This window comes from Passer montanus, unplaced genomic scaffold (assembly GCF_014805655.1).
Source record: "Passer montanus isolate IOZ18808 unplaced genomic scaffold, ASM1480565v1 scaffold10, whole genome shotgun sequence".
Lineage (NCBI taxonomy): Eukaryota > Metazoa > Chordata > Aves > Passeriformes > Passeridae > Passer > Passer montanus.
In genome coordinates, this window is record NW_024356505.1 from 4,370,952 (window position 1) to 4,387,881 (window position 16,930).

At 38.8% G+C, this 16,930-nt stretch overlaps 1 protein-coding gene across 2 annotated transcripts in view; it reads right to left on the minus strand.

The window, feature by feature from the left end:
- The window catches only part of RBMS3 (RNA binding motif single stranded interacting protein 3), a 703,420-nt gene that overhangs the window by 481,398 nt on the left and 205,092 nt on the right, over positions 1-16,930 (minus strand). For both annotated transcript variants that reach the window (XM_039705023.1, XM_039705030.1), the window contains exon 4: positions 8,636-8,809. In XM_039705023.1, coding sequence (XP_039560957.1) covers positions 8,636-8,809 — 174 coding nt within the window. The remainder of the gene's footprint in view (positions 1-8,635; positions 8,810-16,930) is intronic.

Genomic DNA, 16,930 nt, shown 5'->3' on the forward strand with positions numbered 1-16,930 from the left:
AGATTGCTTAAAAAACTAGGCATGCAAGGAACTATAGGATTTTGATCTTTTTTAGATCATGTGTTCACAACAGAGTGGTAAATTGCTGGTGAACACATGTCAGAAATCAGCAAGGGACAAATGATCTTTGGTCAGCATTTGGGTTTACAGTAAAGCAACATTTGAAATTTATCAAGGGTAAAAAAACTGAAATGTCATCAAAAGAACATTTCAATTTTGACAAATCAATATTTCCCACAGACATGCATTTCTTCCATCTCCCTTTGTAAACAGAACTCGCTGTCAACAGTGCTGCTGAATAGCATCCCTGGTGTAAATAAATCCTCACGGCAAGAAGATAGGTCTAAGGGCAAAAGGAAATTTTCATCCCTTTTGCCTTCACTGAATTGGGTGGGTTTATATTAAATCAATAACCCCAATTAAAATTAAGAGAGAAGAGAAAGAGTCCATCAGCAAAATGATTTGAAGTAGTATTTGCTCAGACTAGTCCAAAACCCTTCACCCTTGGAGGCTGCAATACAAGGAAGTGTCTGAGCGTGTTAATTATTTAAAATGAAAGCAACACAGTTGCTGGCCTTTTGCGATAATCAATCTTTCAAAAAGTGTCAGGTGCCTCCAAAACATGTGACAGGTTGGCAGTTTGTAGCATCTACTGTCAAGCCCTAATACCAGGATTTTCTCTGGAGCCTGAAGGAACTCATCACCTTAACTAACAAATCCTAAAGACAACCTGTCTGGCTTACTGAAAATGAGATGGAGGAGCTAAATTAGAACCATACATCTCCTATTTGCTAAATTAAAGCAGAAAACCAAAACAAACACTGGAAGCGTGTATATACATATATATAGACACACATTCATGAACACAGACAGAAATGCATATATAGATATGTATAGGTAGATATATATCTGTAGCTGTAAATTATAGACATTTACTAAGATCTGTATTTACTGCCTCCTACAAGCCTATTTCACAGTCTAAATTTAGGGAATTTTCTTTTCTTAAAAAAAAAAGAAAAGAAGAAAGGAAGAAAAAAAGTAGCATCTGGTTTGGGTTTTTAAAGTCTATTAAAAATACCATCTTTCTGTCTCTTCTTCCACTTGAATACACTAAAAAATGTAAAATCGGCAAGAAAATTCTTGCTTCCCATAGAGTCTGTTTATAAACAAAAAGTTCACATCTCCAAAATGGTTGACTTTATTAGCATTTGGAGGTGATAAGAAACTTTCCAGCAGTAGTTATTTTACCAATAAATAAGTGCTGTGCATATATCTGTGTAAGTACTTTTGGTAATTTAAAAGATATCAATTATACTTCCCATGAAGAAATCTTTCTTCTTGAAAATAAAAGCCCCAGTTATTTACAGGGGATTTTTTTTCCAATCCTGTTAGCATTAATTGTTGAAAAAAAATATTTTGTCCTGTGGCTTTTGCAGAAAATTTAACTTTTTTTCTGTGAAATTACACACAGGAAACAAATCAATAAAAGGCATCAACAAACATCAATCTACAAAATTCTTAATCTGTTAAGATTAAGAGAAACAATGACACAATATAATATGTGTGATGTGTAAATGAGTAGAGGATGCCAGAAAAAATAACATTACAACAACAATTAAAAACAACATTAAAATAACATTAAAACTTATAAATAAAAAAACAGAATTCTGAAACCAAACATTGCTAAACTCACTTATGTGGAACTTCTCCACTTCCCCAGACTTTCTGAAAAATATTTGTTGTGAGTCAGTTGAAAGGTTTTGTGTTGTCAGTGCTCTCCCTCCCACCTGAGAGGCACTGCCCTTTTGGAGAAGGGCATTCAACTTCAAATTGTAATTGCCATCCATCAAAAGTACTCCAGAACAGAGAAACTCACTTGGTCAACCTGAGCCACCCGTGGGCAGTGGCCTTTCACACACTCCACAGACCTGGCGGGCAGCTTCCACAGCACTGTCCCTTCGCAGGAGCCAAGCAGAGCCACAGACAGCATTTAACACAATTATTACAGCATCATTTACATATTTTTGAATGAAACTACTCTTTGAGGTAAAATACAGTTAACTACTTAGGCTAGAGTTCTATATTGCTGGTGATTTTTCCCGACAACCCTTCACTAAAGTTCCATTTCTAAGCTTAATACACAAAACGGATATGCTGGATAACTCAAAGGCGGAATGTAAAACCCATTGGTGGATTTTGTGATTTTTTTTTTTCTTTTTAAGGCCTGGCCAAGTTTTAATGGGCTGTCACACACGAATTATTATGAAAGCACTACAATGAACTGAGCTGATAAGCTGATCTGATCAGAATTAACTGCATGTGATTGCTGCTTTGAAAAGCTGGCCTAAAGAGGCAGCATTGAAAGCAATCTCACAAGTCACTGGTACCGCTTGCCTCAGCTATAAGTAAGCACAGATGGTGAGAAAAGTTAATTAAGAGGCATATTTGTTTGGGGGTTTGAAATTTCCACCCTCTCTTCTCCAAAGAAGCCAAGCCACAGTGAAAATGTGTTTTACGTTAGCGGCCTAATAAGTTCATGTTTTTGAGGTTCTGTTCCTGTAGATGGAGGTAATAGATAAACAGAATAAATAATTTATGTCAGCAGTTAGCATATGGATTTGCAGCTGATCACTAAGCTACTCATTGCACCTGATAGCTACAACATCTCGTCAATTAAAAATATTCCTTTCTCCACAATCCTTCATTACTTTTCTCCTAACTGGCACAGCTTCTCTCTTACAGCACAACTGATACCTAGCAATAGAGATGTCATCCTTTTGATTCCCACTTTAATGACTGCCTCTTCATCTTATACTCTCACTTGTTCTTGCAGAATTTCATAAGGAACATGTCAACAACTACATAAAATAGCTTCTGGTAATACACTTATCTTTTACTTCTGACTGGGAGCTCTCTTTCCTACTTCTTTCCAGCCAGTGCTTGATCTTTCCCCAGATTTATTAATGTGGGAAAGCTGGGGCTGTCACCAACTTTAGAAGATCAAAACACATCCTTTACATTTTATCTGCTGTAAAACTGTGACCAAAGTGACATCTGGCAGATATTTTGTTCAATGGTCCTTCAAGAGTGTATAATTTCTTGGGCCCATTTCCACTTTTTTTCATCTGTGGCCATTATAATGACAAGGGCCAGCAGCACCAAAGAAATACTGGCTAGAGAGTGCTAGAGAGCAGTCTCACATGAAAGGCCTATGAAGGTAAGAAAGGGTTAACACCAAGGACAGAGAAAGCCAAGACTTCAGAACTGCAAGTGTAATTGAGAGGTTCTTAGAGAGACACTTCCAATTCATGCCTACTGTACTATTTATTTCCTTTCCCATCACTGCTGATTATAAGGATGTGCATGTGTAAAAAGAAGTTTCTTCCTCTCTAATCAGACCAGCTCTGCTCTACGAATCCACAATCCACTGTTCGTGACATTACAAAATGAATCAGGCAGGAGGCTCAAGTCAGATCAGAAAGTGACAGCTTTTGTTTAAACAGATATCTTGGAAATTAGTGATGACAGGATTATACTGCATAAGCATTTCACTCTTTGCACTTTCTCTCTAGGAGAGGTGCAACAGAATTACTCACTGGAAAGATCTTAGTATTAAAAAAAAACCACAAACCAAACTTGATCACTGCTCTTTTCTACTTATATTTCTAGAGAAATAAAGGCTGTTTGGAATAGGACAGCCATGTTATGTATTGCATGCTTCCTGAATTTAGAGAAAGATGGTTCTTAAAGCATTATCTTTGCATTATAATGTATGGTCATCTCATATTTGGTTTGATATGTGAATTTGGTATGCATCAGTAAATTGCTTCTGTTGGTCTTATTTTGGTGTTATAGAACCAACATTGAGTACAATATTTCACTTACAAAAGTGTGTTTCCTAATTAGGTTTACATTTCAGAGAACAGGATCACATCAGAAAACTAGAGATTGATAATCAGCTCCAGCCCTGCCTTGAGAACCTTTTTACATCATTCTGCAAAGATTTTAGCCAAAAGCTTGATCTGCGTTTTATATATATATATATAATTCTATATATACACTTAAAACTAATAACTTAGCCATTATATATATGTATACCTACACATTGAGAGTTGTATCTCACACCCCTAGGTGGTTCCTAAACATTGTATTATCTAATCCCATAAAAATGGCGGGTTTTCTAATTTTATAAATGTATACAAAATACGTTGTTTAAACAGTCAATCACTGAGAGCTCACTACAGATGTTAATCCAATTTGTGTGGTAATGATCAGAACAGTCAGTTTACATAAAGCATTACAGCTGTGCAATGCTGCAGTCCGGCAGTTCTGTCATCAGCAATGAGGCTTACCTACCTGGAACTGGAAATTTTTCCGATGGACTCTGCATAGTCATGCTGACAGTGAGTAAGCCCTTCCATTAGACTTGTCCACAGTGACAGCCTTGCTCCCTTTCTGCTTTTCTATCCAAGGATTGGCAGCGGAAATGTGTAAAAGGAGCTACAGCTCCTTCTACTGGGTCTTAAGGTTTCTAAGATTAAAGATTTGAGATCCTACTAGGGCTTGCAGAATTGAGTGGAAGAATGCCAGCAGTGTCTCATAGCACTCTGCATCACATTTCTTTTTAATTCTCCTTTTCACATTCCAACTAACAGCATAATTTCAGAAGCAATCACGCATTTAAAGAAGCCGTAGAAAGAAGTCTGGGGACAGACTGTTGGAATTGGGACTGCTAAGCAAACTGATTGTCTGATCCATATATGACATCTCAGATGTAACAGCTTGTAAACATTATGTGTAGAGCTTCAAATAATAACTCTACAGATTTCACCAATCATGCTTTGAAGGCTGTCACTGATCTAGTGGAGCATGACCAAATCCTGTTAGAGTGCAGAATAGATTCTAGCTGAAAGTCTTACATACGCTGGGTTGGGTATCTAGATAAGGATTTCAAAGACATTGTGCATGCTACAGAGATGTATGCACATGGAGAAATTAATACACACAGCTAAATTCACCCTCCCATGGGCATACAACAGAGGTTTCAAACCCTGCAGGGTAACACACTTTGTAACAGTTCTGTCTGCTTCATCAGAGAGTATCACATGGCCAAATTCCTTCATAAGTAAGGACTGACTTTCACAAAGGTGAGCATGGCAGGTATCTGAGACTGCTATATGAATACCCAAGAAAGGCATAAAAAATTCCTTTACAATTTCAGCTGGAATACTCCAAAGCTGATGAGATCTGTGTTTGTTTTCTCACTTTACAGGTGAATTCCTTTAAAACAACAGTACAGTCTTAGTTCATTTGTTAGAGTTAATTCAATGAACAGGATTTCTGAAAATCTGTGAAATTCTATCATCCTTCCAGCAAAATGTGGAGAAAGGGAAATTAAATGAGTCTTTGAGACTTTTGAAAAAGTATGGGTAGGAAGCCTGTGTAGATGTGAAAGTGCTCAAAAGACACTATCACTCAAAGGTTCCTATCTTGCCCAGCAGGGATAATCAGAATTACTTTGTCTATTTTTTATCTTCCTGTGTGAAGAAAGTTCAAGAGAAAAGCATGACTAGGTGTCTTCTCCTATTCTGAGCAATATATGCTATATTTTTCTGGCTGTAAGCCTCTGAGTGTGAATGCCAGAATTTCAAGTCCCTAATACCAAAAAATAATTTCTCTGTAAGGACCATCTACCACATTATCATTTATATTAGTATACACAGATCCTGCAGGGTATCCTGCTTCCCAGTATAGCCAGAAATTAGCACCTTCTTGTTTGTTCAAAAGCTGCATTGCACTGTTGACTGGGTTGATATGCAGTCTGGTTTTCCCTTAGATAACTCAAGAGCTGAAAAATTACCCTGTTTAAACAAACTTCCTGTTCTTTTCTTTCCCTAGAGTGGAAAGACTGTTTTTAATCAATGATTGCAGCGCTATGGAAGAGAGATGCCAAGGGCACTCTCTGATAAAAGAAAATAAAAACCCCACCTTTGGCTCTGACATACTCAGGACCAGCCAGAGTCATAAGGGTCTCTTAACATTGCACTGTGTAAGATATTTTTTCTTTCATTTAGATTTAAAAAAAAAAAATAGAGAATTGATTTATTTTTTTAGTTACATTTGGCCCAATTAAAATTAATCTTTTTTTTTGTCTCCTTCGGCTTTTCTCCAAACAGTAGAGAAATCCAAAGCTTTTCTCTTGGCACTGTCTTCAGGGACTAATACCTTTAAGTACTCCAAGGGTAGATCCAACTCCCTGACATTTGTCTGCCTTGAACTTGCACAGCGCTTGTAAGTTTGTTAGCCTCCAAAGTGTCAAGGAGCTGCAATGATCTTTAGACGTATTCCATGTGGGAGGTTTTGCAGAAACAGCTTCATACAGCTCTACAACCTACAACTTGTTCTGGTGAACCTGTGTCAGATGAGGGCAAATAAAATCCTCTGAAGTAAAGTAGATATCTAGTTCAGCATGTAATACTGGGAAGATTCACAAATAAAGAAGCTCCCCTGTATCCAGCTTTTATTATTTTAATTTACCATTAAAAGGTTGGTTTGAGCCCAGATTAAACAAATCCAAGTTAGAAACAGGAACCAGACTGAGTCTAACTTTATCATATACCATGAGACAGATATCCAACCAAATATTAAGGCTTTTATTTTTTCTTGGAAACTTGAAATTAAGAAGGGAGGAACTGAATTTCCTGGAGTGCCTTGCCCAGGCCCTGCTTATGGACTCACCCTGAGAGAATACAGAAGTAGGGAAGGTACAGAAAAAGCATGTGATCACAGTAGTAGGCACTGCAATGGCAGCTAACTTGTTACAGCTTCTTACCACCAGTTTAAGAAATCTGTCCAATCTCTGCTGAGCAGCACTGCAATGGAGCTCCTCAGATGAGCCAGAACCAAGAAATGTGCCAAGTTTTGCAAATGTTTGACCACAGGGACACTGAGGGTAGGGCTAATCAACCAATCTGCACAAAGGTTTATGCAATTCTGCACATTCTAAAATCTCTGCTTTCCAGCAGTCAGCTAAATTAACTTCCAGACTGATGTATCATTTCCAGTGACTACATATTATGATGCTCAATGAAAACAAATATCATACAGATTGTATATGTACAACCTACAGATACTGTACCACAATTCTAGTGGAACTACCCTCAACTTTAGTCTAAACAAAGGAAAGAGGAACCGTGGAAGTAGCTTGAAAAGGCTGAAATTTCAATTCAAATTTTAAGCTCCCTTCCAGGAAGTACAGGATTCTTCTTGTATGCTCTTTTGCTAAGCAGAGTCAAACCCTGAGTCACAGAGGGGATAGTGTTTATTCTAACTGATCAAAGTTAAGAAGCAGTTAATGATTTGAATACCCACAGTTTAAGATAAATTAAGCTGTCATGGGACTCTTTTGAGCCATCATTCTAAACACAGAAAATATCTGTGCCCTTGTGATGTCAAATCCTTTTTATTTCTTCACAACAGTTTTTATAATTTTCAATGACACCATAATGGACATAAGCAAACAGAAGAATCCATAGAGATGTTTAATTTATTCTGAGAACTCATCATCCCAGAAGAAAAAGTAAGATTTTACAAATTTATTCCTCTCCTTCATTTCAATTACCATGTTAATGTTTGAGACAATTCCTAACCCAAACTTCTGTCCAGAAGTCTGCTGGCAGGTAAGATAGCAAATCTAAATCAAATCACAAAGATCTTGCAATAAGACTGCACAATTTCCATTCTGTACCAAAAGCTGCACTTTCCCATTTCCCTACTGGAATTCACTACAGGATGGCAAAACTTCATTACATACACACGGCAGGAGGTTAAGATGCTATGTCTTTTAAGAAGTTCTATAACCAAATGTCCAAAGCTAAGTTCAAATCCAAACATTAAAACAACACAGTGTGGAGTGGGGAAGAAAGGAAGATTGCTTACACTAATGAGATTTTCCCCCATTAACTCTCTTGGGGTCTTTCAAAACCAGAAACTACATGAATGAAAGGGCTCTGCTATAAGCAGTCGACAATACCAATGTGACAAAATTCACTGTCCGCCTATAGTTGTAACCCTTTTATGACTGTCAAATTAAAACACACAGCAACACTGAGCCACCCTTCCACATTCTTTTTGGCCACCAGTTCATGCAATTATAGAAGACCAGCAGTCTTTGCTTAGCAACAAGATTGCATGTTCACCACTGATCACATTAATGATAAAGCAGTGAGTCAAAACAAATCTAATGATGAGAAGAGATGCTCTCCTTCTCTGACTAATCCACACAATTTAAAATGTCTGAAATAGAAAGAATAATTCATTCATCTTACAGGCTCACCAGAAACAGAAATGAGGCCATCTGTAATACTGCTTTTCAGACTATGTTTCTGACACCAAAAACCAAGCATACAACAATAATTTCATGCAAGGCATAAAACTTTCACATTTGTTTATGTCTAAGACTCATTCTAATATTTTTTTCTAGAGTTTGGGTTAGTATATGTGAGCTGTTCTGTCTGGCATGGGACATAAACACTGCTGGAGAACGGTGCTGAACCATCAGCCCCTGAGTGCCTCCACCTCGCAGGGAATCACAGAGCTCATTCAGGTAACTGCAGAAAAGGTTTTCATTACTTACAGCAGGATGTCCAGCACAGTAGGTGTAGCTAGCATGAGACTGGTAGTGCAAGCTTGCTCTTGGAAAGGTGTATGTATTCCAAGCAGGTTGGCTGCTATTCCACTGGGAGCTAAAGCCAGGGCTCATGGTCACTCTCGATTTACTGTTTTGGTACGTTCTCACTGTGGAGCTGGACTATCAAAAAAGAAAGAAATGCAACGTAAAAATAGCTTTTAGGGTAGAATACAAATAATGCAGCTATAAATCATCATTGTGCATACATATAATGCCACATGGTCTGGAACTAACTTGAATGTTTCCTGTAAGGAGCTGGGAAAAGCAAAAACTGGATTCCATCAAAGATATCAGTGAAAGAGCTATTTCACCCTAATGCCCAAAAGGAAGACTGATGACTGTAAGAGTTCAGGCTGGGGTATAAATCATATGGACAATCGATAAATGATAGAAGTAAGGGGATGTTCTGAAAATGTGTAGAAGGTACAATCCCAAGATTAACTGTAGAAACTTCCATCTTTTTATTATATTGACATTTACTGATCAACTGATCAACTATGGCCATTTTACAGTATGTGGCAGTTTGGGGCCAATGTTTAGCTCTATTTCTTAAAGACTTGAAATTCCATCTAGTGGCTAGCTAAGGCTGAGCCATCACACAGCTACATATCAAATATGCAACCTTCTAAGCACACTATAAAATTTCATGACATTCTAATTACTTAGGGAAAAAAATCTAAAATCTTGAATTTTTTTTAATTCAATGATTTAATCTGAAAGTAACCTGGACTACAGATATGTAAGTCACATGTATTCTTTCTGTCCTTCTCTCATTTTACTTTAGTTGTAGCTTTCTTCTTCTGGTCCTTGTTTTATGAAAAATATTCCTAATAAACATCTTCACTGTTAGGGGTGGTTTATTAGGGCAGCAAAAAATAATCAATTTTCAAAAGAGTAGAAGATGCATAGAAGCGGATGCATTTTTAGCAGGTATTTAGGTTGGTCTTCAAAGACATGCAAATCTACTTTTTATTTCATATTCTGCTCTTCATTTCGGTTTTGCTTGCTATCTTTTTATTGGCAAAGGTGTTCTAAATTTCCCATGCAAATTTACCCCAGCTAATTGAAGTTATTATAAAACAAAAACCTATTATTTTCAGAGCATTAAATTTACAGTGAACTTGTTTATAAAGTGAAAGCTCAAGAAATACGAACACAAATAATATTTCTTAGAAATGCTTATAAATGTCCCTGTTAGTAAATTGATGCTATCAATTTCAAAAGCTATATTGAAGAATGACACTTCATTTATTTTTACCCTCCTTTCAAAGACAACTTTTATACATCATATGTGTAGCATTAACCAAATATCAATATGGGCCACCATCAAACAAGGTGTTTCACATGATCCAAGACCATTCTTACCCTGAAGAGCTTACAAGACAAATGAGAAGGTCAGGGCAAGGATGAAAGCGCAGAGTCTGGTGTAGAAGGAAAACAGCTTCATAAACATGACTTTCAGTTTGATTTTAGAGCTTCAGCTCAGTTTCATTGTGAGATAATTAGAGAAATGGAAGGAAAAGAGGACAGAGAGAAGACATACAAAAAGGTTTCAAGGACGCATTCTAGATGCAAAAATATATACACTGTAGTCTTTCCAATTTTTAATACTGTATTTAGACCAGCTGCTTGCAGAAACTACAGGCCATGCTGGCATGGGCTGAACATGCCCTCTTCATTTAATTTAATTTTCAAAAGTTTAAGTACACAAAGTTTGCCTCAGTTATCAATTGCTGTATAAACTTTAAGTTCAAGAAAAGGCCAAACGACTTCCTGCATGTGTTTATTTCCTGTGCCGCCGATTAGGAAGCCTGAAAAGAGCAGTTTCCGCTCACCAGCTCTCAATATCTCGACAGATTCGCCTCCCGCCCCCACTCCTAAGAGAAGGATTCCTGCGGTGTGATTTCTAAAGATTTAACTTACGACTAGCTGAACACAAAGCGTATGAATGAACACTAAAACCCACACTAAACTCTCATTAGTCACTGTGTGTGACAAGTGGTTACTTTGTTCTTACAAAAGGCTTTAGGAGAAAAAAAATATCTGCCCCTACAGTTAAAGGGGCTTATTTGAAATAAATCTTTTTGTATGAATTTAAATCATGACAAATCAAAGGAAAGAGGCTATAGCTACAGCTAGGAAAAAAATCCCCCAAAAAAACCAAAAAAAAACAACTGAGGAGTTTTAATGTGGGTTTTTCTTTTTTTTTTTTCTTATCCCCAAAAAAGCCAAAAAAACAACTGAGGAGTTTTAATGTGGGGTTTTTCTTTTTTTTTTTTCTTTCCCCTTTTACCCTCTTTCCCCAAAGAGCAGAAACTGCATTTTCTTTCCTTTGACATGTTACTTATCTTTCAGATCACTCCTCAAAGACAAGTCTTTCTTTCTGGGCCCTGGTAGACTTGCTTCTACATAAGAGATGAAGGCTAGGTTTTGTTTCGGCCAGATCAAGTAGGTTTTTAGCCCTAATGTACTTTTCCGTGTACATTTCTCCCCTTTATAAACATCAGATATTCAAGTGTGGCTGCTTATTAACTCCTCTTGAGAAGTTGATCCCTCATTGAATATTCTGTGAACACTGAGTTCTTCTATCCTAATAATAACTTTGCTCCTTCCTATTATTTCTGATGGGTTTTCATTGTATGGACCAGTGGAAGGTATCTGTGGCTGATGGGATGTAAAGGTGCATTGTCAGTTGTGATAATTGTTAACTGATTATTTTCACAACAGCAGCGAACTCCACCACAGTAAGGAGAGATGTGCTACTGACATTATACAGATGGGCACAATCCCTGTTCACTTCTGAGAGAACAGAAGCAAAAATGAGCCTGTTTTTCACACAGCCTGCCTGAGTTGCTGGACAGCCTTCTGCCTGCTGCCTGGCTTTTGTTTGTGTGCCACACAAAACGCCCTCCCCATTCTGTCCCCGTGCTGGAGGCACGGTTCAGCCCCAGTGCTAAATCCAGGCACAGAGTTGAGCCCCTCTGCCCTGTTTCTATTCCTCCACCCAGCTCCTACCCCACATGGGGTGCATTAGGAACAGTGAGGCATTCAGAGCACCAAGGATGCAGAGAATCCTTTCCATGCAGATCTCTCAGGATGCAGAAGCACAAAACAAGACCCCACAAACCCCTTAGGGTGGCTGGGAGCCATGGGTGAAAGGTCCCTGAGAGGAAACCCTCTGCTCTGAATAGCTCTGGTCAGGGACCACCATGTCTGAACCCATAAAAGCGGCTCTCTAGCTGCTGGATCCCCTCCAGAAAAAACCCAGAACACATAGCAAAACAAAGCAAAAGCCAGTGGAGACACTCACAGGATAATTGGCTCTGAAATATTGAAGAAATACAGTTTGTCTGCCAGAAAATAGGGATCTCTGCACCACCAGTCTCAAAGTCCCAGGACAGCCTGGTCCCCTCAGGTGGTCAGGGAGCAAGGATATGAGACCAGGGATTCCAAAAGTTGATGGTTTGATTTTCTCTGCTCAACAAAACACTGCATACCTCTGCAGCCTTCTCAGCATAGTCAAGAGGAAGCTCTGGGGAAGACGCTGGACCAACTGGGAGAGCTGGAAGGGGACAATGGTGGCCGGGAGCAGGTGCCCAGGTGCTGGCAGTGCAGGACAGCCCCTGCCAGGTGAGGCTGGGGCTGTTCCCTGCCACACACAGCCATGCCCGGCTGGCTCCTGGCCATCCACACACTTCGGGGCCCGCCTGGGCCCTGCAGCCAAGGCACCGCTGCCTCTGGGAAAATGGATTTTGGAAAGAGCAAAACACTGCCTGGGAGTGAGGGGAAAAGTGAGAAACATGCTGGTGAACACTGGGGGAGAGAGGGAGGAGGGTGAGGAGGCTCCTCTTAGCCCTGGAGAGCCCACCTGGAGCAAGTGTGGGACAGGATCAGTGAAGAAAACCAAGCTGGAGATGTCCTTAAGGAACTGTGGCCTACACTTGAGGATGAAGAGCAGGACAGGGAGAACATTGAACCTCCCTGGGCCAGCAAGGATGGGAAGCAGGCTCAGGAACAGAAGAGTGAAACTGAGCTTGGGAAAAAGGCAGGGTGAAGAACAGGTGGGTATTGTCATAATTTCTCCTTCTTTCTCACAATGCCAACTTATTCTAACTGGTAGTAAGTTATTTTTCCCACATGGAGTCTGGTTTTGCCTGTGAAGGTAATTGCTAAATGATCACCCTGCCTTTATCTTGACCCATGAGCTTTTCCACCTTATTTTCCACCCTGTTTTTGTTGAGGAGGGGGAGTAAAAGAGCCTCTGGATGGGTGTCTGGCTCACCACAAACTAACAGGTCTTATGGCATGGGAGCTTTTAGGATTTAGAAGTGTGTCTCTTTCCCTTTAACTACTGATGCCATCAAGAAAAGGAATCACCTCTCCCCATAATCCTAATGTCTTCTTTATAGCTCTTAGGTTGTCAATGGCAGGCCACCACTGCCACTTCTGGGACAACCCAGTCACCTTCTCTCAGAAAATTTCTGCAGGATATTATCAGATTAAAACAAACAAAACCCACCACCAAACCCAAAAACAACCCAAAAAACCCACAAAAAATTTTGCCCTCCTTGTTATGTCTTGCCAGAAACAAGAAATATTATAAAGCAAGAGGATATTTTTTTCCCCTTGAGTAAGGCAGTCCAGTGCCAGTCCAGTGCCAGTCCAGACCCCAAAGGCCTAATGCAATGTAAAATTGAGATGAGTGAAATTTAAATGTCTAAGCATATTTTAAAGTGTAACCTTTTTTTTTTCTTCCTGTGCCTTAATTTCTCTGGTTTATAAGTATGAATAATCTCACTTTAAAACTTTTAGAGTAACCTTTTCCTTGTGTTTGTAAAAGATTTGAATATTTTTGGACATAAGCATGAGTGAAGTGGAAAGTGTTATTAGTATTATTAGTACTTCTTGAGCTTAACTGCTTTCGGTTCTTAGTTCTTGTAATAACTGATGTGTGAAGTCTAATGTGGAAAAAATAGAACATAGTATTTATGGAACACTTTTTATCATCAAAGCACTGTGCACATTTTAAATGGTGGCAATATTTTTGACTGGGGCAACATTTCCAGGTTTTAAAGAACTTTATAATGGATGTAAGAGCTAGCAGCCTCTCCTTTCTATTCATATGTGAATAAAGCACACCCTTTGCCTATGACATTAAACAAAACTGATAGTTCTGACACAGCCTTAGCCTTCATGTCATCACACCCAGGCCCTCCACTCTTTTGCATTTCAGTGTCATCATGCAGTAAACTAACAGGAAAACTATGTGCTAACTTCTGAATTTCTACACCACGTCAAATGCAAGATTTACTACATCTATCAGACACTTTTCTGCCAAACATTCCAAGAAGCCATGATTATTGTTGGCTTTGGCACTCCAAAAGAAGGGAGAGGCTCAAATGTTCTCCTCCACACTACCTCTTGACTAACATTGACTTTAAAAAAAACAAAACCAAAACCAATAAAAAAACAAAACCAAAACCAACAAACAAGGGGGATTAAAGAGGTGTAAGCATCTGGATTCAGCCTCCCATTTCCTCATCTTTTAAAAGCAACTTCACAGAGCTATGATGTCATTTTCTTAGCCCACACAATTTGAGCTGTTTTTAGTCCCCTGAATTTTCATTATAGAATGGTTCTGTCTTCAGCTGCATCTTCTGGGGTTTTTTTTTTTCTGAAAGGAATTGTGATTGAAAGGGTATCCACCCGCTTTCCATATCCCCTTCAAGGGATTTGACATCTCCAATTTTGGATGCTAAAATGATTACAGAAGATGGGAAAAGCCAAGGAGAGAAACTGCAATTCTGGAGGTACTGCTTTCAGGAACTCTCTCTGCCTGTATTTGGATCAGGCCATGATGCAAAGCACAATCCTGTGCTCTTAAAAGTTTGGATGCTTTACAAAATACTACTGTTCCCATACTAGAAATCAAAGGTTTCCTATAACCTGTAAAAATAAGAAATGAAAATAGCTTCCTTGGAACATTATTGCAGGAGCTAAAATGTTAAGGGTTTTTTTTATGCTCAGAGAAAATATGAAACTGGCAAACCAAATCTGAAGTTAGTTCATCACAAAATCCCCCTGAGAGACCTTAAAGATTTGGGAAACTGAAGAGCAAAGGTTTCTTTTTCTTATGGGGTTGTTATGAAAACTAAACATGGAAGATAATGCAGATTTGTTTTGGGGTTTTTTTTTTAATGCCAGAAAAGAGGAATTTTGTGCTACTACTTTTCCCAATATAATCATTCACCATAGCTTGCAAATCTTTTACAGTCTAGGACCAGATTCCATCTGTTTCAGTAAGAAATGAGTTTTTAATATTTGGCCATTGCAGATTTCAAGTTTATCAAGTCTGTCTCATAACCTTTAAAACAAAACTTTAGAGACATGACCAAATTTGAGAGAAACATTGTTTTTCCAGACATGGGATTGAAACTCAATATTCTCTACCTGGAAAAAACAGGATCAACTGAGAGAAACAGCATTCCACTGAAACCACAGAGAAATGATGAGGCTGTATTTCATATCTCAGCATACGTGTAAGATTACAGTGGATCCAAAAGCATTGAGCACTTGCCCCACATCATGCCAAAACCAGGATGTGCAGCCCATCTGCCCCCTCCCAGTAAGTGAGAGAGGAATGCTGTCCATGGGACAGCCTTGCTTGGCAGGCAGGCTCCCTGCCAGCCAGGTGAAAGGGACCCAGGTCTGCACAGCTGGAATACTTACAGCTGGGGCTCTGTACGAATGCTAAGTTGAGAGACTTTTTAGGATAGGTCTCAAATAACTGAAGGAATGCAGTCCAGAAAAAGATTTTGCCATTCATTATTTCCCCCCAGAGTTCTTATGCCTTGAAAACAAAATATATATGGCTTTCACACTTTCTGGTTAGAATTGCTGTCATTTCCAGTGACAACACTGTAATTCATGTTGTACTTTTAACTGTTACTTGAATCCCAAGAGCATTTTTTTCCTGGGCAAAATATGAAACATTGCTCTTGTAGTTACAAGAGAGTGAGCAGAGGAGCTGAAAAAATGAAGGCCTTCACAGCTTGAGGAAGAGGCCATGAAGAGGCTGGTTTTCTGCCATCTTAGCATCCACACCAGGGGCAAAGAATTAGTAATAGGAGACAGGCCAGTGGTAATCCAGATTAAAGCCTTAAACCTTCTTGGTAACCTGTGTGGGACACACCAAAAATGTTGCTGTTACCTGGTGGTTTTCTAAGCAAGAGACCACTGGGTTTCAGTCAACTTCTGAACGCACACCCCTCTCCAAAAGCACTACCACCACCAGTTCTCAGCAGGCAAAGTCAGTGCAAAGGCCAAGAGTCTCAAGAAATGCTCCTGTACTTCAAATTAATTTCTCCAGAATAAGAAAAGGAATTTTGCATGCATAAGAGACACCTCTAATGGTTTTGTTACCCATGTAGTACCAAGCCATAGGGAATGGGGACATTCATGCTTCTGGACCACTCATTTGTATGTCTTCCTTCCACAGAAAGGAAAATAAAAGGTGACTTTCCAAAACATATGTATTTTATTTGTTTAACTTTGTTACTTTCTTTGTAAAAAGTAAACTGGAAGCAAAATGTATTTCTGCTACATGGGATTCTTTTTCGTCTAGTTTAAACCTTTGATTTACTTTTAAACACAGAGAATATCTTGACTCCAAGTAAGGCCATGTCAAAGTTTCTTCTGTTCAGAATATTATTTAGCCAATGTATTGTGATAAATTTAAATCATAACAACCTCAGAAGGGCACTGACTGTGACCTTCTAATGGTAGGTCATTAAGTAATTATTTTCTGAAAATAAATCACAGTGGCCTTTGTTAAATTTACTCCAGCCTTTTTTAAAACATCACGGATGCAATTTAAAGCAGTGAAGCATTGTGTTAACCCAAGAGGAGCATGAACTGAGTGTTTCTAGTAAACTCTGTAAAATAGCACAGGCTAAGACCCCTTCACAGATGACCTGAATACTTCTGATTTCTAAAGGAGTCACCCACATAAAATAAACCACTCAATGCAATACTCCTACGAATGCATATACAGCCCATCTGTACAGAGTGACTGGAGAAAACGATGTTCTTCCACCAGCAGCTGTTAAGCACATAAGTCACAGAGGTGAAGAATTTGTTCCAGATCAGAAAATCTATTGGTGAACACTACTATTAAGGATATTTGTTGACAACATAGAAAACATATCACTGACAGACCTCCAGAGTAATATTCTTACAAGG